Source organism: Chrysemys picta, chromosome 4, assembly GCF_011386835.1.
Source record: "Chrysemys picta bellii isolate R12L10 chromosome 4, ASM1138683v2, whole genome shotgun sequence".
Lineage (NCBI taxonomy): Eukaryota > Metazoa > Chordata > Testudines > Emydidae > Chrysemys > Chrysemys picta.
The window spans coordinates 10903467-10926785 of NC_088794.1; the positions used below are offsets into that span (position 1 = coordinate 10903467).

General features: G+C 50.0%; 2 protein-coding genes across 5 annotated transcripts in view; both read right to left on the bottom strand.

The window, feature by feature from the left end:
* Nucleotides 1-2365: 2365 nt before the first annotated feature.
* Nucleotides 2366-14411, bottom strand: CNTF (ciliary neurotrophic factor). Its single transcript, XM_005295035.4, has 2 exons — nucleotides 14047-14411; nucleotides 2366-4596 (listed from the first exon to the last, which is right to left on the bottom strand). The coding sequence occupies exons 1-2, from the start codon at nucleotides 14158-14160 to the stop codon at nucleotides 4120-4122; spliced, it is 591 nt and encodes a 196-aa protein (XP_005295092.2). The 5' UTR covers nucleotides 14161-14411; the 3' UTR covers nucleotides 2366-4119.
* A 2056-nt stretch (nucleotides 14412-16467) lies between these two features.
* The window catches only part of ZFP91 (ZFP91 zinc finger protein, atypical E3 ubiquitin ligase), a 29568-nt gene continuing 22716 nt past the window's right edge, over nucleotides 16468-23319 (bottom strand). For 2 of the 4 annotated variants that reach the window (XM_065591287.1, XM_065591286.1), the window contains exons 7-11: nucleotides 22271-22321; nucleotides 21712-21790; nucleotides 21017-21131; nucleotides 20321-20459; nucleotides 16468-20110 (exon numbers count right to left, since the gene is read on the bottom strand). In XM_065591287.1, coding sequence (XP_065447359.1) covers nucleotides 19600-20110; nucleotides 20321-20459; nucleotides 21017-21131; nucleotides 21712-21790; nucleotides 22271-22321 — 895 coding nt within the window. In that variant the 3' untranslated portion in view covers nucleotides 16468-19599. The remainder of the gene's footprint in view (nucleotides 20111-20320; nucleotides 20460-21016; nucleotides 21132-21711; nucleotides 21791-22270; nucleotides 22322-23319) is intronic. The other 2 variants (XM_065591289.1, XM_065591288.1) reach the window with 1 other exon arrangement.

The window sequence follows — 23319 nt, forward strand, 5'->3', positions numbered from 1 at the left end:
GGAAAGCTGAGAATCTCTGGTGGGGACTCTTGGGCCTGCAGGAGCTGGGCCTTGAGGAACGTACTAAATAGCGTAATGAAACCAGTGAGCGTTGGCCATGCGGGGATCCCGCCTGCCCCCACCAGCCCAGAACAGCCTCTAGGGGATTCTGAGCCTGGCCAGAGACCTTCACCCCAGCTCAAAACGTCACCATCTCTCTTGGGGCTGCCGGGCTCACAAGCCTCTGCTGTGGGGCAGGGCTGAGCCTGCAGACCCCTACAGCAATGCTGAGGTTCCAGATGGAGGAAAAGGGGGTGGATTGGGCAGCTGGGGGGAGATGGTGGGGGATCAGGGTTACTTGTCAGTGGTTTGCAGGAAGATTGGGACAGTGCTGGGGAGAGGAGGGGGTTAGGGGCTGTGATGGAGGTTGCATTTTGGGTGGTGGGGAACAGAAGGATTTTCAGTTGCTTGCTGATAACCGGAGGAGGTAATGGCGGGGCAGGGGGAGTGGGAGTGGGAGCGGGAGCGGCCAGTAACAGAAGAGCCGGCAGATGGGAACCAATGTTGGTGGCTTAAAGGGGGGAGTTTGCAACAGGGGATGATGGGAGACGTGGGCCCTGCTGGGGGGCAAGTTAGCAAGCCTGAGGAGCAAGGTACCAAACTGCAGCACTCTAAGGGTTAATGTTCCAGGCTTACCCAACCGAGCAGTTTCAAAGTTCTTTCTCTTCCTTTTATGTTTGGTTGTTTTCTCTTGTGTGTGGGGGGCAGGGACAAATGGATGCTGTGCTGTAATGTGGGGGTGGGGGGAACAGCTCAAAGCTAATTACATTGCCATACACCTGCCTTTATCCCTCTTCCCTAACAGAGCAGAGCGTGGGTGTCTCTCTCAAACCCGTCCTTGGGCACGGTTGGTTTTTTGCTAACCAAATAAATGCTGCGCACATATGGATGTGTCCCTTTAAATTACTGCCCCACCCCACCCGGCTAAGGGAGGGTCTGACAGAATCATAGAATATCAGGGTTGGAAGGGACCTCAGGAGGTCATCTAGTCCAACCCCCTGCTTAAAGTAGGACCAATCCCCAGACAGATTTTTGCCCCAGATCCATAAATGGCCCCCTCAAGGATTGAGCTCACAACCCTGGGTTTAGTAGGCCAATGCGCAAACCACTGAGCTATCCCTCCCTGACAGAAGCCTGGTTCACAAGCAGGCAGCACAGGTCCTGCCAAACCCTATCCAGGAGGCAGCACAGACTAGTGGTTAGTGCTGAGACGCAGGCGTTTGCTTCTGGTGCCAGCTCTGAGTTGCTCACCAGCCTCGACTGCTAACCTCTGTGCCTCAGTTTCCCCATTAACCATGGGGTGATACTTGGACAGGGCTGTGAGGCAGATTCACTCCTTGTATTTGTAAAGTGTTTTGAGAGGCTGCACTGCACAAATATTTGTCTTTTCCCCGGCACCCTCCAGGGCAGTGATCCTGGGGCAGTGCAATCCCTGGGAATATGGCGTAGGGTGGAAAAGTTTAGGAACCACTGTTCTAGGCTGAACATTCTGCATTCCCATGTGTAGACAGGGGACATGGAGGGCTAAGGCAGGCCCAGCACTCCGGTCCAGGGGAGGTAATGAGACCCGCTCACCTGTATTTCCCCCACCTTCCTTTCCCCAAGCCACCAAAAGTTTCGTTTGGTATGTTCCATGTCTTATTTCCTCAGTATGAAACAACTGACAGCAATGATCTCCCCAAACTACACTAAACATTTCAACTGCTGCTAAGTCCAAAATATTGTGTGTGTCCAAAAAAACTAAACAAACCCCCAGACAAACAAAAGAGTACTCTGTCTCTAACAAAAATTGTAAAGCAATGTTTTTGGGAGTGGAGTGAAAAAGCAAAATCATGATATGCCATTTAGGTTCAATTACTTTCTGAATCTGTTTGTTACATTCAGGAAAAAATAAGAAAACCTTCTACAGGCCAAAACAAATCACTCCAAGATCCCCTCTAGGAGAAGCAGAGATCGTGAGTGAGATTGTAAAATTACAGCACGCCGAATTTCATGGGTCAGTATTAAAATATCTCCAGTCACAGTTACAGATTAAATTATTCCTTCCAATTTTTCAAAAGCAAAAGCCAAAACCCAGTCAGATGCAGACCATCTCACGTGTCAAAATATTTCATAGAACAGTTCAACACATAGTGCAAACCCAGCCATGGTAGAAGGATAGCGGTTAAAGATGAGAGGAGGACACTGGGTGAGTGAATGTTGTGGCAGGGTGGTATGGTCTGTTTTACCTCTTGTAGAAAAACACATAGGTAGCACTTTGTAAGGGATGAAAACTAGAGAAAACTCTATGTTAGAGACACAGATTTAAAAGGCTGTTTTTCCATATGAAGAAACAACGCAAAGTTTATATTTCTGCTTGTGTTTTACCTTCCAAATATCAGGATCAAAGTTGTGTGCCTGATTGGGCAGGATAGCTGGAAGGAAGGCACAGGTTTGGATTTCCAGCCCTCAGTTGAATTTATTTTTAACAGAGCTCTTCTCTCCTACCTGTTTGCAAAGCGCTTGAGTTAAATGCATGCTTAAAAAGACCCCCCCCCCCCCCGTCTGAATAAAAGTCACTTCTTTTTGTGCTTAATATGGATCTCTCATGCCAGATCCTACCCCTGTTCTCCATCCGTTCAAGGCGGCAGTCAGGAAAAGCGGGGCAAACGAAACAGAACACACTTTTTCAAGCCTTCTCTATACATTGGGAGGCTGCTTTTGCCCTGTCTCCAGAGCAGATGAAGGAGGGTGTGTGTGGCCCCAAAGCAGCTAGATCAATCAGTCCAGTCTTGTGGGTCACATGGTTAAGGGGCAGGACAGGTGGGCAGATCTCAGCTCCCCTCCTGTGGCTGATGCAAGCTTCTTGTGTGACCTTGCCCAATTCTATGCCTCAGTTTCCCCACTTGGAAAATGGGGATCAGGGTCTGGAAAGGGCTTAAGGTCCTAGCCAGACAGGTCTCACGCTTCAGCAAGCCAGCTCCTGCAGCATCTTCGACCACCTGCCCTGCATCAGGCAGATAGGGTTTGCTGCTTACTTGACTTTCATGGGTTTTATCCTGCTGCCCATCACCATAGCATCTGGGCATCATGTCAAACCAACAGCAATAGTGCAGGCCCTAGTGGGTTTCATGGAGTATCTGGTGCAGCGGCACATGGCCCCCAGCTCAGGAGTGCCACCGGTCTTGGGCCCCCGTCTCCCTTCTTAAGCAGGAGCCGTTACTTCCTGGTTAGCTCTCCAAGCGCCAACACACCGGTTAAATGCAGCCAAGGCTAGGAGGAGGGGCGGGAGAGGAGACTCCAACTTCCATGGTCAGGGTGGGGGGGGCAGTGAGATGAAGGCGCTTGTCTGGCCTTCTTCCCTTAAGAGCTCAGCCCCCAGTAGCAAGACCATCAAATAGAGCTACTGTAATCTCAGGGCAGGAGACATGTGGTGCTAGGTGGGAACTCGGTGATGGCCTCAGCTGGCCTCAAACCATGTGGGAGGTGGGTAGGACGACTCCCCGCAGCAGCTCCGGGTTCCTCCCCAGTCATCTATCCTCCTCCCTCTGTCTCAGACAACCCCTCACCCCCATTTCCCTCTGACTGCCTTGGAAGACTGTCCCCTCTCCCCCACCCCCACCCCACAGAGATTTCATTCCACTCACTCCTGTCTGCTCATGCCCACCTCCCCAGTGCTAGGGATCAGCCGTGGGGCAGAGGGCGGCAGCTCAGTGGGAGAGAGAAGAGGGGGACCCGGGCTGGGACATGTGGGGGATCCCTGCAGCTGCCCTGCCTCCTTTTCCCACCAGGGCAGCCCCTGCCCCCACCCCTCAGGAGCTACTCTGGGCTCCAGCCGCTTCACAGCTCCCTCCCCACAGCAAACAAGTGGGGCCATCAGCTTCTAAGCCGAGAATTGGGAGTCGGGAGCCGCCTCCTGTCCCCCTCTCGCCACACAGGTACCCTTCCCCCACCTTCCCTCAACCCCCCTGCCCTCTGCTGAGCCACCCCAGAGCCTAGACCCGACCCTTGGGTGGGAGAGCACCCTCCCCCACCCCAGCTCCTGGCTTGCTGAAGGGAGGGGGGATAGGGAGGCCCCATCTACCCCAGTGGCAGGCGGCCTCATTCCTTCTGGGCCTGGCCCCCCTGGGCAGTGCCAGAGCCCTGGCTGTGCATGGCAACCCGGCGCAGGTCTCGCACGGACCGCACAGTCCAGTGAGCCAGCTCCTGCAGCACCTTCAGCCCCCGCAGCTTCATCTCGAACAAGCTGTGACGGCCCGGGGCCTCGGGGCCGGCTGCCTCCCAGGCGGGCCTGCTGTGGCCCAGCAATGCCAGCAGCTCCTCCAGCTGGTAGGCCAGGGCCGCCACCTGCAGCAGGACGGCCTGGATGGAGGCGTGGAAGTCCGTGTCCAGTGGGGTCAGGTGAGACCTCTGCTCTTCCAGGACCTCGCCCAGCAGCGCCTGGAATGCCCGGTACGCCTGCAGGTTGGCGCCCAACTGCTCGGCCACCGTCAGCTCGCCCCCTTGCTCCACGGCCGCAACTGGCACGCCATCCACCGAGTCCAGGCTGATGGTCCTGTCCAGCCCCTGCCTCTCCACCTGAGGGGGGAGGTTCAGTTACAGAAAGATCAGCCCCCCACTCTCCCCTATTAGTCCCACCCACTCCCCTCCCTTCTCCACCTAATCATCTCCCCTTCTCCCACGCCATCACCCCACTCCACTTCACCAGCCCCCGCAGCCAAACCCACTCACTTGCCCTCACCACCTCAATCACTCGCTCCTTTCTTGATAACCAGAATCCATGCCAGGGAGAAGAGAAATCCCAGTGTCACTGAGACAGACTGTACCCCACATTCACCCTTTTAACAAGACTATGATAAATTCTGTACAAAGTATGCCTTGTGAAGTAGCATTCAAAAACTCATAATCTGCTGAACATTATTGTCAGAGTAAAATGTGTGGCAACATTGTATGTAAAGTTATAACATTCTACTGTGTAACATTGCTGTGATATGTTCCAGAGTTAGAAAGGCAGGCCCAAACCAGTTCTTCAGAGACAGACACACTGGCACCCCAGCCATGTATCAGCATGATCAATTGGACAATCACCTAGTTAAATGGCCATTCTGTGGCAGGAAGAAGGGTGTAAGTGAGAACTTTACATATTGACAATAGGACAATTGGGAGCTTCTGTGTAAACAGACTGCCTGTTGCCTGAACCCCAGTTAAAGGTAATCCTCCAAACAGGGAGAAGGGTATACGAATGAAGGGGACACACAACACAAATCACTTCTCTCCCCCCCATCTCTACTCAGGACAGCTACAAAGCTTGAAAGACACAGGAAACATCTTTGAACTGGGGCAGGGCTCCCGGCTAGGAGGCTTTTCAGCCAATTGAGACCGCTTTAAGTTTATACTGAGAAAAATCTTTGATTTTTAAGCTCACTTTGCTTGTTAGGTATAAGCTGGTGTTTTATCTTTTTTTCCTTTGAAAACCAATTCTGACTTCTATGCCTCATTACTTGTAATCACTGAAAATCTCTCTCTTTCTGTAAAAAGCAACAAAGAGACCTGTAGCACCTTATAGACTAACAGATGTATTGGAGCATAAGCTTTCTGCAGTTAATAAACTTGTTTTATCTAAACCGGTGTTGTTTGGATTGAAGTGTTTGGGAACATCCACTTGAGATAGCAGGGTCTGTGCATATCATTGTCCCTTGATGAAATGACGGCCTTTATATGAGCTTGTATCATCAGTGGGTGCTGGGCTGTACAAGATGTACAGACTCGGAGGAGACAACTTTTGTGGGGAAAGGGATAGCTGAGTGGTTTGAACAGTGGCCTGCTAAACCCAGGGGGGTGAGTTCAATCCTTGATGGGGCCAGTTAGGGAACGGGGGTAAAAATCTGCCTGGGGATTGGTCCTGCTTTGAGCAGGGGGTTGGACTAGATGACCTCCTGAGGTCCCTTCCAACACTGATATTCTAGGAGTCTACATTTCTGGGGGAAAGGTCTGCAAATGGTGTTGCCCTGTATGTAATTCATGAGTTGCTGACCAGAGCATTCATGTAATACAGCTGGGGGTGATTTTGCAACTGTCCAGCAGTCCAAATTGTACCCTGGGAAATGTCAGTCACTTATCACTCACACACCGAGCCAGGCCAGGGAAGGAAGGGGAAGCTTTATTATGAACCAGATTGCTACTGTCACTGCCCTGGGCCTTGGGTGCTCCACATTGTCTGAACAATGGAGAAATGAGCAAGGAGGCGACAAGAGCTTGCAAAATTGTTGCTAGCGAGCCCACCAGAAGGGACAGGGTAGCCTAGCCTCTGCTGTTTTGGGTTAGCCTCAGTCAGACCTTAGCTGGGACAGCTAGGGGGTGTTGAGTCTGAACTTTTGATGAGCTTAAACTTAACCCAGACTTGATGTCTCTGTCTGAACTTTTAATCAAAGCTCTGACCTGCGAACTACTCATGACACCCCCCTCCCCTTAAGTAGCCATCTCCCCTTATCTCTTTCTGAATGTACATTTTAACCTGTTTTATCCTGTAAAATCTTGTTTGATTATGCATGACCATTATGATCTGTTAATCACTTTGTTTACTGCTGTGTATAAATATTGATGCTCACCCCTAATAAACTTGCCACACTTACTCTGAAGCCTTTCAAGCTAAGGATAGTGTGAGCCCGTTGATCAACGAATTGGTGTCTGGTCTCTGACAGATTGTGAGCCCATACCAACTCCGCACGAACTCGGGTGCTGGAGAGGTGAGTGAGGACTTGCTTTTTTACCTAACAATTTGGGGGCTTGTCCGGGATTTACTCTGTAAGCTTGAGGCTACTTTAACCTGCACTCCTGAAGGGGTAGGATTATTGATGACAGTGTTAGGAGATTCGGCCCCAACTCAGGGTAATTGGGAAACCCCCCCCTCTCTCTCCCCTGACCTCACTGACTTGCCTTTAACCCTCTGGGGAATTTCTGACACTGATGTTGGCCTGCTCCTTTCAGCAGAGCCAGTAAGGATTCAAGTGAAGCCCTCCTTAACCCCCCCATCAGTCCCTCAATACCCCCTGTCGTTGGAAGCCCGGGAGGGCATCCGCCCCATTATCGAGGGATTCATTGCACAAAAGCTAGTCCGCCCTCAGCGCACTCCCTGTAACACCCCTATACTGCCTGTCAAAAAGCCTCCTAAAAAGGATGGAGACCCTATTCGTTGGCGCTTTGTACAGGATCTACGGGTTGTTAATCAGTATGTGGTCCCTCTTCATGCAGTAGTTCCTGATCCAGCTACTATCATCAGTCAAATCCCCTGGGATGCTGAGTGGTTCACTGTTATTGACTTAAAATCAGCTTTTTTCAGCATTCCTGTGCACCCAGACTCTCAGTATCTCTTTGGTTTCACCTGGGAGGGACAAAGTTATGTCTGGCAACGACTTCCTCAAGGCTACAGAGACAGCCCCACGATTTTCAGCCAATGCCTCCGCCACGACTTGGAAGGCTTCACCAGTCCGCAGGGATCCACGTTAGTCTTATACGTAGATGACATCCTATTAGGTAATCGCGAAGAAGCTGCCCTCCGCATCGATGGTAAGGCACTTTTATTATACCTACACACCAGAGGCCACAAGGTAGACCCTAACAAGATTCAGTGGGTCTCACAGAAGGTCCGATATCTGGGCTTCCTATTAACCCCAGAGGGAAGACAAATGGACCCAGTCCGCATAAAGACTATCCAAAACTGCCCTCTGCCAAACACCAAGAAACAACTTCGAGGTTTCTTAGGATTAATTGGCTTCTGTCGCCCCTGGTTACCGTCCTGCGGGGAGTTAAGCAAGCCGCTCCACCGACTCACTGCTAACCTTGCTCCTGACCCTTTGCAGTGGTCCCCGGACACAATCCAAGCCTTTCAGTTACTCAAGGACAGTGTGGCCTCCTCCATGTCTCTCCGCCCCCCCAATTACAGCAAACCCTTTCACCTTTTTGTCCACGAGAGGGGCGGAATTGCTAGTGGCGTCCTTACCCAGCTGAGCGGGCCCCAACATTTCCCGCTTGCTTTTTACTCTCAGCAGATCGACCCTGTCGCTCAGGGAACCCCATCCTGCACCCGGACTCTGGCAGCAGCTGCCCTGCTGATCACAAAGGCAAAGAGCCTGACCCTGGGTCATTTTACCACAGTTTGGACCTCTCATGCCTTGTCAGCCCTTCTGCGTAGGGGCACAACCCAAGTCTTTTCGGCCCATCGCCAGCAACAGCTAGAGGCCGAACTCTTGGAAGACACTAACCTAATTTTTGAAAGGTGTGGGCCCCTTAATCCAGCTACCTTGCTTCCTGACCTGCCAGTCCTCCAGGATCAGCACGACTGTGTGGAAGTAGTTTATAGCATCTTACAGATAAGGGACAACCTGTTTGACGTGCCACTGGACAACCCTGATTGCATCCTCTTCTCGGACGGAAGCTCCTTCTATGTTGATGGCAAGCGTTTCACCGGTTATGCAGTCACCTCTGAATGGGACATTCAAGAGGCCGCCTCACTGCCAGGCAACTGGGAAGCCCAAGCCGCCGAACTCTATGCCCTGGCCCGAGCTTGCCAGTTGGCCGCTGGTAAGACCGTTACCATTTTTACTGATAGCAAGTATGCTTTTGGAGTTGTGCATTGTCACATCCACCTCTGGAAGTTTCGAGGTTTCCAGACAGCTGCCGGTAAACCCATTCAGCACCTCCCCCTCATCCACAAGCTTTTGGACGCCCTCCAAGAACCCTCGGTCCTGGCTGTAGTTCACTGCCGGGCCCATACTAAAGATGATAGCCCCGTCACCCGTGGGAATGCCCTGGCTGACGCCTCCGCCAAGACGGCTGCCGTCTTACCCTTAGCCATGCCCATGTTGGCTATTGCAGCCTCCTCCTTTACTCCACCGTACCCCGTACCAGTACCCGCTGCTGAACTACAGTCGTGGGAGAGCCTCGGAGCCACTCTGGTCAAAGGGACCTGGCTTATGCCGGATGGCCGAGCCTGCCTCCCTCGCTCCACATACCCTGTGGCAGTTCGCTGGCACCATGATAAGGGGGGTCACTACGGCACGCACGCCCTTGTGGACACCATCGCTCGCTTTTGGTATGCTCCAGGCATTCAACCCTACTGCCTGTCAATAGTGAAAGCATGCAGCACATGTCAGCGTAATGGACCTGCTCCGCCTCTTAAAAAAATTAAGGGTGGAAGACCTCCGCCTGCTGCTCCATTTCAACATCTTCAAATTGACTTTGCAGATATGCCAAAGGCTTTTGGGAAAAAGCACCTCCTTGTTTTGGTTTGCCCTCTGACTTCCTGGGTCGAAGCTTTTCCTACTGCTAATTGTACTGCTGCCACAGTGGCGAAGATTCTCCTTAGAGACATTGTACCCCGTTTTGGCATCCCTCTCGTGCTTGACTCAGATCGCGGACCTCACTTTACTGGTCATGTCCTTGGCCGTTTAGAACAAGGACTGGGCATTTCACACTCCTTTCATACACCCTACCACCCTCAGTCTAGCGGGAAAGTTGAGCGTATGAATAGGGAGCTTAAGTTTACATTGGCTAAATACTGTCAGGAAACAGGATTAAAGTGGCCTCAGGTACTTCCCTTGGTCCTGTTTCACCTTCGTACTCGCCCAACCCGTGTATTGGGATTATCCCCCTTTGAACTGCTCTATGGACACCCCCCTTTCAAAGGCGGGGCGCTACCACGTGCTGATGTTTCACTATTGGGAGGGGATCATATGACCGCGTGCCAGTTTCTCTCCCTACAGGCTCGCCTCCGTACCCTTTGGAAAGCCTCGCAGTTTTCCCAGACCGTGCCGCTGGAAGAACAGATCCACCCGTTCCAACCAGGGGACTTCGTCTGGGCCAAAAAGTTCATTCGTGGCGACACCCTCCAGCCGAGGTTTACTGGACCCCACCAGGTTCTTTTAACAACCCAGACTGCAGTGTTCCTGGAAGGACGCAAATCCTGGATCCACCACTCCCACGTCAAGCCAGCCGTAGTGGACCACAGTGACGGACCAGCAGCTCTTGCCACCACTGAGGACACTGCCTCCGACCAGTGGACCAGCTTACCTCTTTCAGACATCAGACTTAAATTGACTCGAAAAAAATGAGAGGACCTTTTATTCTGACAACTGTATGTTTTTTATTATGCCTTTTTAGTTTATTTTCTGCTTATGAAGATAATGCTTTTATTAGATATTCCCACGAGGTTAAAACTCGTATTTTAGGAAATAGAAGTAATTGCTGGGTATGTACTCAATTTCCAGTAAATGCAGAACAGGGACTCCCCTTCACACCCATTCCCCTGACCACTGCTAATATGACTTGGATGCCACTGGCTAGAGTAAAAGATCCAGTCCAACACAATCTTACATGGGACAAAACAGGAGTGCCAATTAACAGATATCTCAGGGTAACCAATCAGACAGGATCACTGTGTTTTGTTAAAGAAAAGGGGTCAACTTTTGTGGGAACAAGTAAATGCAACATGTATTTTAATGGCACCACCTTTAGTAAAAATCTTGGCTTCAAGCCTTGCGCATCCCACTTATCCCACATGTGGATCCCTCACCCCAATCCAACTTTTCCATGGGTGGGCAGGCCTTCAGAGTCAGCTTTTAAGAAGCCCTGCTCAGATCACAAGGGTGTCCAACTAATTGCTAAGGGACGTACGATTGCCTTCTACAACTGCTCAAGCAGTACTACACTGCCCTTTGAAAACACCACTACCAAATTGTGCCTCTGCAGTTCGCACAACGACCCCTCTGCATTACCAGGGGAACAGTGGTCCAACGGGTGGTGGGTTACCTCCTACTTTGAGAAATGGAATACCCGAAACGCTTTGTATGGAACATACTGGGTGTGCGGGCCCAAAGCTTATTACTTTCTCTCCCCTGATTGGGCAGGGTCATGTTATTTGGCATGGCTAACACCGCCTTCTCGCATCTCCCTCACTCCCCCTCATTTTCCCCACATTCGTAACATCCGTGAAACCTTCAGAGATATTAATATCCGTGATGGTTTGTCGTGGCAGCGGTGGGCTGGTCTCATTAGCTTGAGGGGTGGTGTCATCCGTCTACAGGGACTACTAGAATCTTTAACCAATGAAACTGCGACCCTATTTGAGAATCAGGCTGGGGAAATGTCCCAGCTGCGCCAGTTAGCTTTGCAAAACCGAATGGCTTTAGACATAATGTTAGCAGCCCAGGGAGGAACTTGCGCCCTCATAAATGAAGAATGCTGTGTTTTTGTAAATGACACCTACTCTGACACTTTTCAACGTACCAAACATCTAAGGGAAATAGCTAAGAACTACTCTTCTGGCCAGCCACCTTATGATTGGTGGGGAGCCTTATGGAATTGGCTGCCTGGATTTGGGTGGGTTAAAAAACTCTTGGTGGGTATTGTTGGGGCCATAGTAATCCTTATAATACTGTGTTGCTGTATTCAGTGTGTCCCCTCCCTCATAGACTCATGTGGGTCAGTTTATTCTTTTCCTACTTCAGCCAAGGGCCTTACTCTCTTCGAGTTGGCCCAGGCTGAAATTGCCAAGCGGCCCTTGGCTCCTTAAAATGGGGTGTAGCTTTTGGTAAATAGTAATCCCAAAGCTACAAATGGAGGAATGTTGAGTCTGAACTTTTGATGAGCTTAAACTTAACCCAGACTTGATGTCTCTGTCTGAACTTTTAATCAAAGCTCTGACCTGCGAACTACTCATGACACCCCCCTCCCCTTAAGTAGCCATCTCCCCTTATCTCTTTCTGAATGTACATTTTAACCTGTTTTATCCTGTAAAATCTTGTTTGATTATGCATGACCATTATGATCTGTTAATCACTTTGTTTACTGCTGTGTATAAATATTGATGCTCACCCCTAATAAACTTGCCACACTTACTCTGAAGCCTTTCAAGCTAAGGATAGTGTGAGCCCGTTGATCAACGAATTGGTGTCTGGTCTCTGACAGATTGTGAGCCCATACCAACTCCGCACGAACTCGGGTGCTGGAGAGGTGAGTGAGGACTTGCTTTTTTACCTAACAGGGGTAGCTACCAGCCAGTGTTGTGTCCCCCTCTGTCCCTGATCCACAGAGGAGATGGGTCTGCTACAGTCTCCACCTACCAAGGCTGGTTCTTTAGCTGAAGATGCAGCAGGGCACGCATTTAGCTCTGGAAGTCCCTGTTTCAAGCCCTGTTGTCAGCAAAAACAGTAGCCAGCCCCTATGTGCTGCCTATGGCGGTACTGGCCATACATACAGGGTAGGGGTCTCTGAAAAAAGTTTGTGGGGGTGATGCTGGTTAATCAACCAAATATGAGCTCTCAGGGTGATGCTATGGCCCCAAGAGGTAATGCAATACTAGGATGCAGAAATGGGACTCTCGAGGAGAGAGTATTTGACACTGGTACAATCACTGCTGGGATTAGAGAAGAGCCAAGAGAATGATTAAGGGATTGGAAAACCTGCCTTATAGTGAGACTCCAGGAGCAAAATCTATTTAGCTGAACAAAAAGAAGGTTAAGGAGTGACTTGATCACAGTCTATAAGTACCCACCTGGGGAACAAATATTAAATAATGGGCTCTTAAATCTAGCCGAGAAAGGTCTAACACAATCCAATGGCTGCAAGTTGAAGCTAGACAAATTCAGGCTTGAAAGAAGGAGTACATTTTTACTGATGAGAGTAATTACCCATTGGAACAATTTACCCAGGGTTGTGGTGGATTCTCCATCACCGATAGTTTTAAAATCAAGACTGGATGTTTTTCTCAAAGCTCTGCTCCAGGAATGATTTCGGGGCAGGCTTCTCGCCTGTGTTTTGCAGGAGTCCGACTAAATGATCCCCCTGGTCCCTTCCAGTGGTGGAATCTATGAAGTTAGGGGTCACTCCTCTCCTAAACAAGCCCCAAACTAATGGAAAAGCAAAATGGCAGGAGCTCGGCAGGAGTTGCCCTCTAGAGCTGGCTAGAAAATCCCCGCTGGAAAGCTTCCTGATGAAAAGTCAGGAGCATTCAAGGAAGGTGCGAGTGTCGGGGGAATTTACAGCAGGGCTTTTCCAGAGCTTGGCCCCCAGTGCTCCTGTGACAGCGCCAGCCCACATCACCCATGTGCTGGTGGAAAGCGGATTCAGAGCCTGACTCAGATTCCATGAACCATCAGCTCCGTTTCCTTCTCTAGCAGCGCCCCCAAGGTGACACCCTGCCTGAGGCACCTTGAGCACACCCACCTTCCCCCCAACCAAGCTCTAGCCTCTGTTGAGACAAACCCAAGGTCCTTCCCCTCCCCGCACCAAACCTCCCACTGCATTTTGGGGTGAAGGGCAGGAACTTTAACCCATACCCCGCCTGAATTCCCACACCGCCCAAAGATGTATGTTCCCTCCCACTGACGGGTCAATTGGAGACCGTTTCAACTGCTGCACAGGGGGAACGTGTTACATGTCCTCTCTGTCCCTGATCCAGAGGGTGCGGGTGAGGCCGCAGCAATCTTTATCTCACTAGTTCAATCCCCAGAAGGGTGTGCATGCTGCATGCTCTCAAGCATCAGTCACGTTCTACCTTAGAGGTGGCTGTTTCTCTGCTTCAGGGGTGATAGAAAAGAACAGAACCTGCACGAGAGGTGCAGTAGGACAAAGGAGAAGAGCCTGGATTCTCTGCAACAGGTGGAAGAGACATTGGTTACTCATCTCCCTACCACCAGGGGGAGGGGGAAAAGCACAGGAGGAATTCAGTCTACCCCTTACCTTCATGAGGCTGCACAAGGACCCTTTTACTCACCTGGCAAGTTCCATCCACTGGCTGAGCTGATGGACTGAATACCCCCACCCCCTCCCCACGCTCTTTATAAGCCTGTACCCAACATGCATCCGTATCAAGTATGGGAAGATGCCCACAAACCCAAGGCAGGGAGGTCAAACTAGAGCCACCTCCTTTGCTTTTAAAGGCAGTGTTGGTGGCAGAGCAAGGTGCCACCGTGCTTGGCTGCCAGGCGAGATGTCGCAGCTCAGGGGTGGGCCTGGGAGGAGGAGACTCACATAGGACTCCAGGAGGCTGGCCACGTCGGAGCGGATCTTCCTGGCCAGGAGGATGATGCGGCTGCAGAGGTTGTGGTGTTGGAGGGGCACAGGGGATTGCTCGGCCGAAGCCATCACGCCAGCCGGCTGTCCCAGATGCAGAGAGCAGCTGAGCCAGAGAGATCACACGGGGCTGCGCCACGGCCAAGCCAGAAAAATCCCTTGCTCAGCTCGCACATTCCAACTCTAGAGAGCATTAGCCACTCACGCGCCTGGGGAGAGACTGAACATGTCTGCCGTGGAGATCCACAAAGGCAGATTTTTCATATCTTACCATGTCCCTCCTCCATGCGCCTTCAAGTTGCCTGGCCCAGAATCAGTCTCCCACTCGCTCCACCCTTCCTCCCCCAGAGCCTGTCTCCCCTACAGCTCTAGTCCACTCATCTGCGGCTACATCTGTCCCTCACAACTTGTATGAGGGGTAGTCTATTTTTTGTGAAGGTCCAAATTTCTTGGTCAAGGTCCAGAGAAAAGAATAAAAAAATAAGTAAATAAAAAGATTTTGGAGTCTGTTCAAAAGCATCTGGCGATTGGGATTTGGCCCACGGTCCTATTGACTACCCCTGTTGTATACAGCTGCCAAATGGGTGTCCTGATAATCCCCCACTGAGATGAGACACAGCCTGATACGATCCGTTATTTCCCGCATCCTCCCTGTTCTGTCTGGGAAGTTCTCGCTCTCTCCTTTCGTGCTGAGCCAGGTCTAGTGCCCATAACCCTCTTTTCCCAGACTTGGAGTCCTTTCACTAGCTAATGTTAAGCAACGACAAAACACAGCCAGATAAATGAATATAAGAGAAAATAAGCATGCATGCTGCATCCACACTTGAATTTTCTTGTCCAGGAAAGGTGATCTGATCAACAGCCAGAGACTGCAACCATTCTACAGGGGCGAAGATTTGCAAAAACAGGTGTCTAAATAAGAGACTTGATTTTCCAAAATGCTGAGCACCCTATAACTTCCCACAGCAGTCCTGAAAATCAAGCCATCCCTTTTAGGCTGGTTTTAAAATCTTGGCCAGCACTCCCTACTAGGTTCTTCTCCTGAGCCCGTCATTGCAGAGAGGCAAGGGATGTTTTCTATCACCATGGGTCGCTTCTCTCCCCTTGAGTTGAGACTGGAGAGAGCACCACTCACGTTGTGGGAGCTCAGGCCCAGAGCCCCCAGCAGAGAACTCGCAAATCCAGGACACCATGCACAACTGTTTCTGCACAGCGTCAGGAGTTTATCTAGACCCAAATATGCACTTGGAAAGATTTGGCTCTCTCCTGAGATTCAAAGGGTCCCAACGCTTTTAGTGGTGACTGTGTCCTTCTAGGCAGAAGACCGCCCTGGCACACTCACGTCACCAAACCGCAGACAGCTCAACCTGATTTCCAGACTTTTGACCACGATTCAAACTGGTGCTGTGAAGGGAAAAAGCCCCATCCAGCAGGCATGATACTAGTGCCATCCGTCCTTACCACCCATATCCCTGCTGATCTGCCGTCCTCTGGGAATTTAATTAGGCATTTACCCTGCTCAAATGTAACTGAAAATAACGGCTCCCACCCTGCTTATATACCACCATGCCCTTCCCCTGTGATCCCAGCATAATCCACTACAACCACCGCAGACAAGCTGCATGCACCAAGACAAACAACTTTTATTGTTTTTTCCTTTATACATGTATTTTGGTTATGTCTTACCCAAATTAAGAGAAAATGAGTTGAAAAGCAGAGTGTCCTTTATTACATTTTACACATTACCCTTTCCCCAACTTGGGTTCAGGTAGCTACCTGGGCTCCCCCTCTCCCTGCGGATATTGCTGTGGGACAAGACTTATAGCAATCAAAGGTTTGTCAGCTTATGCATCTCCTCTCCCCAGCTTTGGTTCCGCACGAGAGGGGTGTGCCAATGCAACAGCTGTGTTGCCACCTGGTGGCTACTGCAGGTAGTGCTGCTAAGCAGTATAAAGTTTAACCCCCCCCCCCTCCCCATTGGCAGGTTTCATGCTAATCCAGGTTGTCCCCCCTGCCTCCCCACCCTGTCCCAGGAACTGAAGGATGCCCAGCCAGCTTTCAGGAAGCATCAGTGCCAGATGGAGTGGCAGCAGAGTGACAGCGGGCGGCTGATGCCCCATGCACAAAGCAAAAGCCCCTCTGCACAACTCCCATGCAAGCTTAACCTTGATGGTGGGACGCGAAGAGGCAACTCCAACTGCGGAGAATGCAGCTTACATGGGGAGTTCCCACCCTGAACACTAAAAGGAAGGGGTGGGGAGTGATGTTAAGTCAGTCACCACAAACCAGCCTACGTGAAAGGGGAATAGGAAGCACCCTAAGCCCAGCTCCCCCATGTGCTCCCGCCGCCGGAGAAAAAAATAAATACATGGGGGGAAAAAAAATACAAAAATGTTTATTGCAAACTACTACAATAATTTATTGAAGCAAACTGCATGCGAGTGGTGGGAGAGACACGGAGGGGGAGAAGCAGCAGGAAGGCATTGAGTGTCAGTTTTAGTTTTTTAAACCCGAGGCTGGAAGTTACACAGGTCTCTCCTGCCCTGGAGGTTAGAAGGCTGTGTTTAAGGACAGAAACAATTGGATGAGACCAAAGGGGGGAGGGAGGAAGGAAGGTTAAACCAGAAGAGTGTGTGGGATGACGGCAAGGAAGTGACAGGGATAGGAAGGACTTCAGAGCCGAATTACCCACTCATTGCTGCCTGCTGGAAATGGGAGAAACTTTCCCTCTACTGGAGAAGTTGAACAGCCCACATCCTTATTTCCCAGGCGAGGTGACTGGGCTGCATCACTCTGCAGGCAAGTCATGGGGCAGTCTCGCTATTGCACCACCCCAGAGTGAGATTTCCACCCAATAGCATTTTAGTGCCATCCTTAGAAATAAAAGGAAATTGATAAGGCAAAGTTCTCCTTTTAGTGTTCCCTGGAAGGCCCGGTCTGCATCAGACTTCAAACCACATGACGGAGGGTTTCCACAGAGCTCCCACAGAACTGGTCTGTAGCAGCGTTTGGCTGGCTGACCAGCCAGCCAAAACGAACCTGCACCACAATAGCTTTTAATCATGCAAAGTCAGGACCTAGACTAGAAGAGTTTTAAACACAGGTGTCAGGAGATGGCCACAGTCGTCCTGGCCAGCAAAACCACATATCTAGGGCTAGTTGAAAGCTTTCCGTCAAAACTGGTTTTGAGCAAATTTTATTTAATTCAATTATCTGCAGAACATTTCAGCTTCCTGCCCCAAAGCCAAAATCTTCCATTTGGAAATGCTAAACCGGTTTTGATGTTTGTAACTGAAACGAGACATTTCAACATTCCAAATGAAAGTTAGTTGTGTCTCATTTCAACATTAAAGCACATCTTCCTGAGCTGCTGCTGCTGGGAATTGTAGCTCCAATGCCTTAAGCCCCCATTCCATTCTTATGTTCTCAGCTGGACTACATCTCCCATGATGCACCACAACCATCTGACTACACGAGACAACCAATCTATCAGAAAGAGGGAAGAACATGGTGCATCCTGGGAGATGCAGTCTGACCAGGGAGTCCACCCCATAGGGTGACCTGCAGCAGCTCAGGTAAACACAGTTTAATGTTGAACTGATCCAAACTGAAGTGAATTGTTTCACAATATGTTTGACAAATGTGGGTCGACCTGACCAGAAACAAGACATTTTGCTGTGATTTTCCCAAAAGATTTCAGCCGTCAGCCTGTTTCCAGTTTTTAGAAAACGTTAAAACATTCTGCAGTAAATTTCCAATGAAAATGACATTCTTCTAGTTTGTCAAACTTTTCTGCAGAAAAATTCCATTTTCCAACCAGCTCTACAACAAACAAGTTTTGCTGGCTCGGTGTTTAAACAGGGTATTGTAACTGCCTCCTGAACCACATGGACACGAGCAAACAGATTATTCCTTGCTTTTTCCAAAAAGCAAACAAAGGTAAGGTCACTGCATGAAGTTTCTGACAATGGACAGAGCAAAGATCTGCGCTCAAGACTTAAGATACATTATGTCCTAAACCTTTCTGAGGTGTCTTAATTACAAAGCTATGCATGCCCATCTCTCGCTCTCAGGCAAAACCACACCATGTCTCACAGAAACTAGGAACGTTTGCGAAAGCTGGCCTTGTAAGGAGCATGTGTAGGGGGAACACACCCCATGCTCTGTCCCCAGGGGTGTCCGTGCAGGGAGAGAAGTTGCCATTTCCGCAACCAGATGTCAGTCAGTCTGCCTGCCTCTATTCAAATCATGAGCCCAGTCTCTTCCCCCCCATAGCTGTCTCTCTTTCAGGAAAGGAGAGGCAGAATTGGATGGGGAACGTGATATCCTGCGCCACTTAGTTATACATCTGTCACAAGACTGGAACAAGTTCCTTGGCTATCAGTGCTAATCCTTCCAATGGCAGGGAGTGAGGATGAATCAGTGAGAAAAAAAAGGGTTAATGCAAGGAGCTTGGAATAAACTGGGGAGGGAGAGAGAACGCTATATAAAGTTGTTTCTGCAGTTCAGAGCCCTAAACTAAGCTACCCATCCCCCACTGCCTACCCCACCCCAAAGCAAACAATTGCTCCAAAACTCCACAATGCAAATGGAGTTCCTCCCATGGGGCCTGTCACACTGCCCTGTTTACAAACAGCTCCTCAGCCTCCGTAGTGCTTTCTTCACCCTGATTCTCTTTGTGGTGGGGATCAGTCCTAGCAGCTGCTGCTCCAGCACGGCTAACCCCGAGGAGTTCCACTGATGTCAAGGAGCCAACCCCCCGCAAATGTCATTAAAAACACCAGACCCTCTGATCAATAAATAAGGACTTTTGTTACCACCACACAAAAACGAAACATGTTCAAAGTGCAAATGACTGTCACCAATCGGAGCCTTCTCACTGCCTCTCCCACACAGGGCTCTCGTACAGAGCCAAGCCCCAGCATCTCAGCAAGCGAGCACCATCTGAGCGCCGGGGCGTGCCCTCTACTTCCCATCAGTGACAGAGGGGAAGGGTGCGAGAGGGGGGACAGGTGCTGTTTTACAGCTCACCCTGCTGAGGGGCCCTAAAGTGCCAAGCCAAACTCCCAGACCCAGGAGGAAGAAGACAAGACTGCAAGGAGCAGAATGCAGCAATGCATAGACGTTGGGCAGAGAGAGTCTTAAGAACGAGAAGCTGGTCCAGAGCCCAAACTCTTTCAAGTTTGCAAACAGGGATTTGTTGAGGAGCAGGGAAGGCGCCTGGGTTTGGGGTGAGTGAGGGCCTCTGGCTGCTTCCCTTCACTCGGAGAATTCCTTTGCTCTGTCTCGCTCTAGTAACTGCAGCATCCCCTTTCTGAAAAGGGGCAGTAGGACAGAGAAGGGGTCAGGAAGCGGGGGGTGCTGTGATCCACGCTGGAGGGGAGCAGGCCCTTCGTTTATTTACTAGTATTTTAAATTTGTTTAACTTCTCTCTTTTTTAATAAGTTTCTCCATTTTTCTCTTTTAAATACAAAGTCCGAGCTGTCCCAACAACCACGTGCTCCCTGCCTGCTAAGGTCCGGTAGAGTCAGAATCTTCAATCAGAACCTCTGTGGTGGCTCCCAGAATCTCCGTGTTCATGACCAGCCCTTCCGTGCTCCCGCTGCTACCGCCGCCAACGAAGAGCTTGCCATCGGCCATCAGGCTCATGCGCTCAGCCCCACTGCAGTACGCCTTTGGCATCCCGTCAGGGTTCAGCAGTAGGCACTCGCCAGGGGCAGTGCTTCCCAGGGGGTCAGGGAGGAGGGGAAGGCCCTGGCCATCGGTGGGTGGGGCAATGGACTCTGGACTAGTGCCCAGGATGTCGGTGCTGGTGATTAGGGCGCCTGCATTGGCAGCTAGTGCTTCAGCAATAAGCACCTCTGGGTGGCTCTTGGCCTTATGTGCCACCACGCTGTCCTTCTTCTCAAACTTCTTGCCACAAATGTTGCAGGAGAACTGGTAGAAAGAGTCTGCGTCATGCTTTTTCATGTGCCAGTTCAGAGAGGCCTTCTGCCGGCAGGTGAAGCCGCAGATCTCACACCTGGGGAGTGGGAGGGGAAAAAAAGAGGTCAGTAGGGGAACATGGACACAAGTAAGGCGATGCAACAGAGAATGCAGGCATATGAAGGCCAGACACAGAATCGCAGACAGGTGCACGAGGCAGAGTCAGCTGTGGCCAGGGAAATGTGGCCAGTTGACGGAGGTAGAGGCATATTTCAAAAGGCCGGCAAGGCAAAGCAGGAGTACTCACTGTAAAGGCTTCTCGCCTGTGTGGATCATTCGGTGCACTGCCAAGTTGTGGGAACTCTTAAATGCCCGGGCACAGTATTCACAGATATAATCCCTTTGATCTGTAAAGCAGCAGACACATCTCAGCTTAACACCTGCATCTGGATCAGAACCACATTCTTGGGTTGAAAGTCCACTCATCTGACAGTTGCCCTAAGATCCCACTTTTAATTTTGAAGGTTTCTGGGTGAAAGCGAGGCAGCAATTTAAGAGTTAAGAACTGTCTGATCCCACCAGGACTAACGAAGGAGGAAGCATCTCCGGATGCTCAACAGCAAGCCCTGTGGATTATTAAAGGTAGAGCGGATGGGCTCGAAAGGGGATCCTGACCAATCCCACATGCTTGACAAGGTGAAGCCTGACAAGAGCATCTTAAATGTGGAGAAAACAGGATGACACTGTTGCAAAAAGGCAACCTATATGCCAAATAAAATAATGCTACAGTACAAACCCAAAGGCTTACTTCCACCTACTCGCACTGTCTAATGGGTGTGCGTGAGCAATTAGGTAGTAGTCCCAGCAGGAAGGGAATAACCACCAGTCATCTGCGCTACCTAGGTTAGACTCTTCCTCACCTCAGGAGAGGTGAGTGTTTTCCCCTCTCCAACCATCCATGGGATGATGGGTTGGATTCAAGTCTCCCCACCTCCCCCAGTACCTGTGTGGTGTTTGGCATGCCGTAGCAGCTGCTTCTGGAGCCGGAAGAGCCGTCCACAGGAGGGATGGGGACACACATATTTCTTCTTCAGCAGATGCTGGTATTTGATGTGATGCTAGGAAAGATGACAAAAAAGTTACAACCTTCTCTGTCTGACTAAAGGAACTGCTGAAAATCAGATCCCAGGTGACAAGTTAAGCAACGTGACAGACCATAAGGGCTACAATCAACCTCCTTGTGCATTGCAGGAGAGCTAACAGGATGCAATTATACCAGATCTGGGATCTGATGAAAAGCAGAAATACAGGTGAAGAGGCACATATGGTACAGTTACAACGGGGCTGGGATTAGCTTCATTACTTGTTACTGGCTAGTAATAACACCTAGCTCTTCTTTAGTGCTTTTCATCAGTAGATCTCAAAGCACTTTACAAAAGGAGGTCAGCATATTATCCCCATTTTACAGATGGGGAAACTGAGACACAGGGAGGGAAAGTGACTTGCCCAAGGTCACCCAGTGGGCCTCTTCCAGAGCTAGGAACAGAACCCAAAACTCCTGCGTCCCAGTCCAGTGCACCACCTTCTAAACCAGTGCCTCCCTTACCAAACTGCATTAAAAAGGAACACTGCAGTGAAAGGTGAAAGAGTGGCAGCTCCTTGACCCCAGATCCAAATGAGTGGAAGAGCCTGACTGACCTGCAAATAGCGAGGGTGGGCGAGGACTGTGCCACAGCCTTCCATCTCACAGCGTACATACTGTATTGGAGGCTTCTTCCTAAGAAGTACATGGGACAGTAATGCACAGAGAGGTTAGATGGAAAATATGAAGTAGATGCAGTATAGATTAAACAAGAAAGCCATTGCAGCTCACCAATAATGTGGAAGTGACGAGGTCACCAGATCAACTGTCTTGTGAGTCAGCACATTTCAACTTGTGCTCTCCCCTGTAGCTCTCCACCCCAGGACTGCTCGTGGGTTTTAGCCACGTGTGCTCATCACCCAAGAGATGACAGTGACAGAGCACCTGTAGCCTTATCATTGGCTTCTGCCATGCTACCGACCAACTCAAAAATGACCTGACTGCAAGAATCCATCATGGTGGTTTTAGAGTGAGCTACAATGATTTCTAAACTATGCCCAATAAAATCATGTATGAAGTAGCTGGTTCTTAGGGGGTTAAGCTCCTCCATACAAGAAATGGAAAGGATGAAAATCTACAGTAAGGAAGGTGGAGAAAAAGGTAAGTCACACTCACCTTCTTTTAGGCAGCCGTGGGCTCTTGTCATCTTTTCTCCTCCTTCCCCTCCTGTGATAGGATTACAGAGATAGGATTAAAAACTATGCTCCTTTGCAAGGCATAAGGGCACAACTAAGATGGAATAGGGAAGCCTTCTCCACATGAGCAATCCAGAGCATGGCTCTGGGTCATGGGAGAAATCCACCATTTCAAAGCCTGAGAAAGTCCCAGTCGGGGGGAGCAGGGAATAGATTCCACAGACCTGATCTAAAGCCCACGAAGGTCAATGAGAGTCTCTGAACTTACCTCCATAGCCTTTGGATCAGGGTCATATAGAGTACATGACCTCAGATAACCAGCATCCATCCAAACATTAATACACATGTTGCAGCCCCCAGCATGCTACACTAGAGGAACTCCAAGTGACCGGGGTTTTTCTTTCAGTGGGAATGTGCCATTCACATAGGGATGTTCCTCCATAAGAACTATTAACAAGAACTTTGTTTTTTGTATTCTTATGCCACAAGAGGGTGCCAAACCCACTAATCCAGCTATGCTCAGTCTGTGTAGCTAGCTTCTGTACCCACTGCTCTGGATCTCAAGCAGAATGAAGGGTTGAAAAATCAAAAAAGGTCCTCAGGAAATTGTGCTTTTTCATCTACTGTTTTTCCCTGCAGCCAAGTATTCATGTCATATAGATCAATTATTTGTGTAGCATATCCAGAGGCCATCAAGATGTTAAACACCGTACAAACACATACCAAAGACTTTGCTTGTACCAAAGAGCTCACAGAGAATCTTTAAAACATATACTAGTAGTCACAAAACATTTCTGTATAGTGAAAAAGAATCAGACTCATAGGGTTGGAAGGGACCTCAGGAGGTCATCTAGTCCAACCCCCTGCTCAAAGCAGGACCAATCCCCAGACAGATTTTTACCCCAGTTCCTTAAATGGCCCCCTCAAGGATTGAACTCACAACCCTGGGTTTAGCAGGCCAATGCTCAAACCACTGAGCTATCCCTGTTAACACACAAGCACCACAGAGAACTAAAGAAAGCGGAGCCC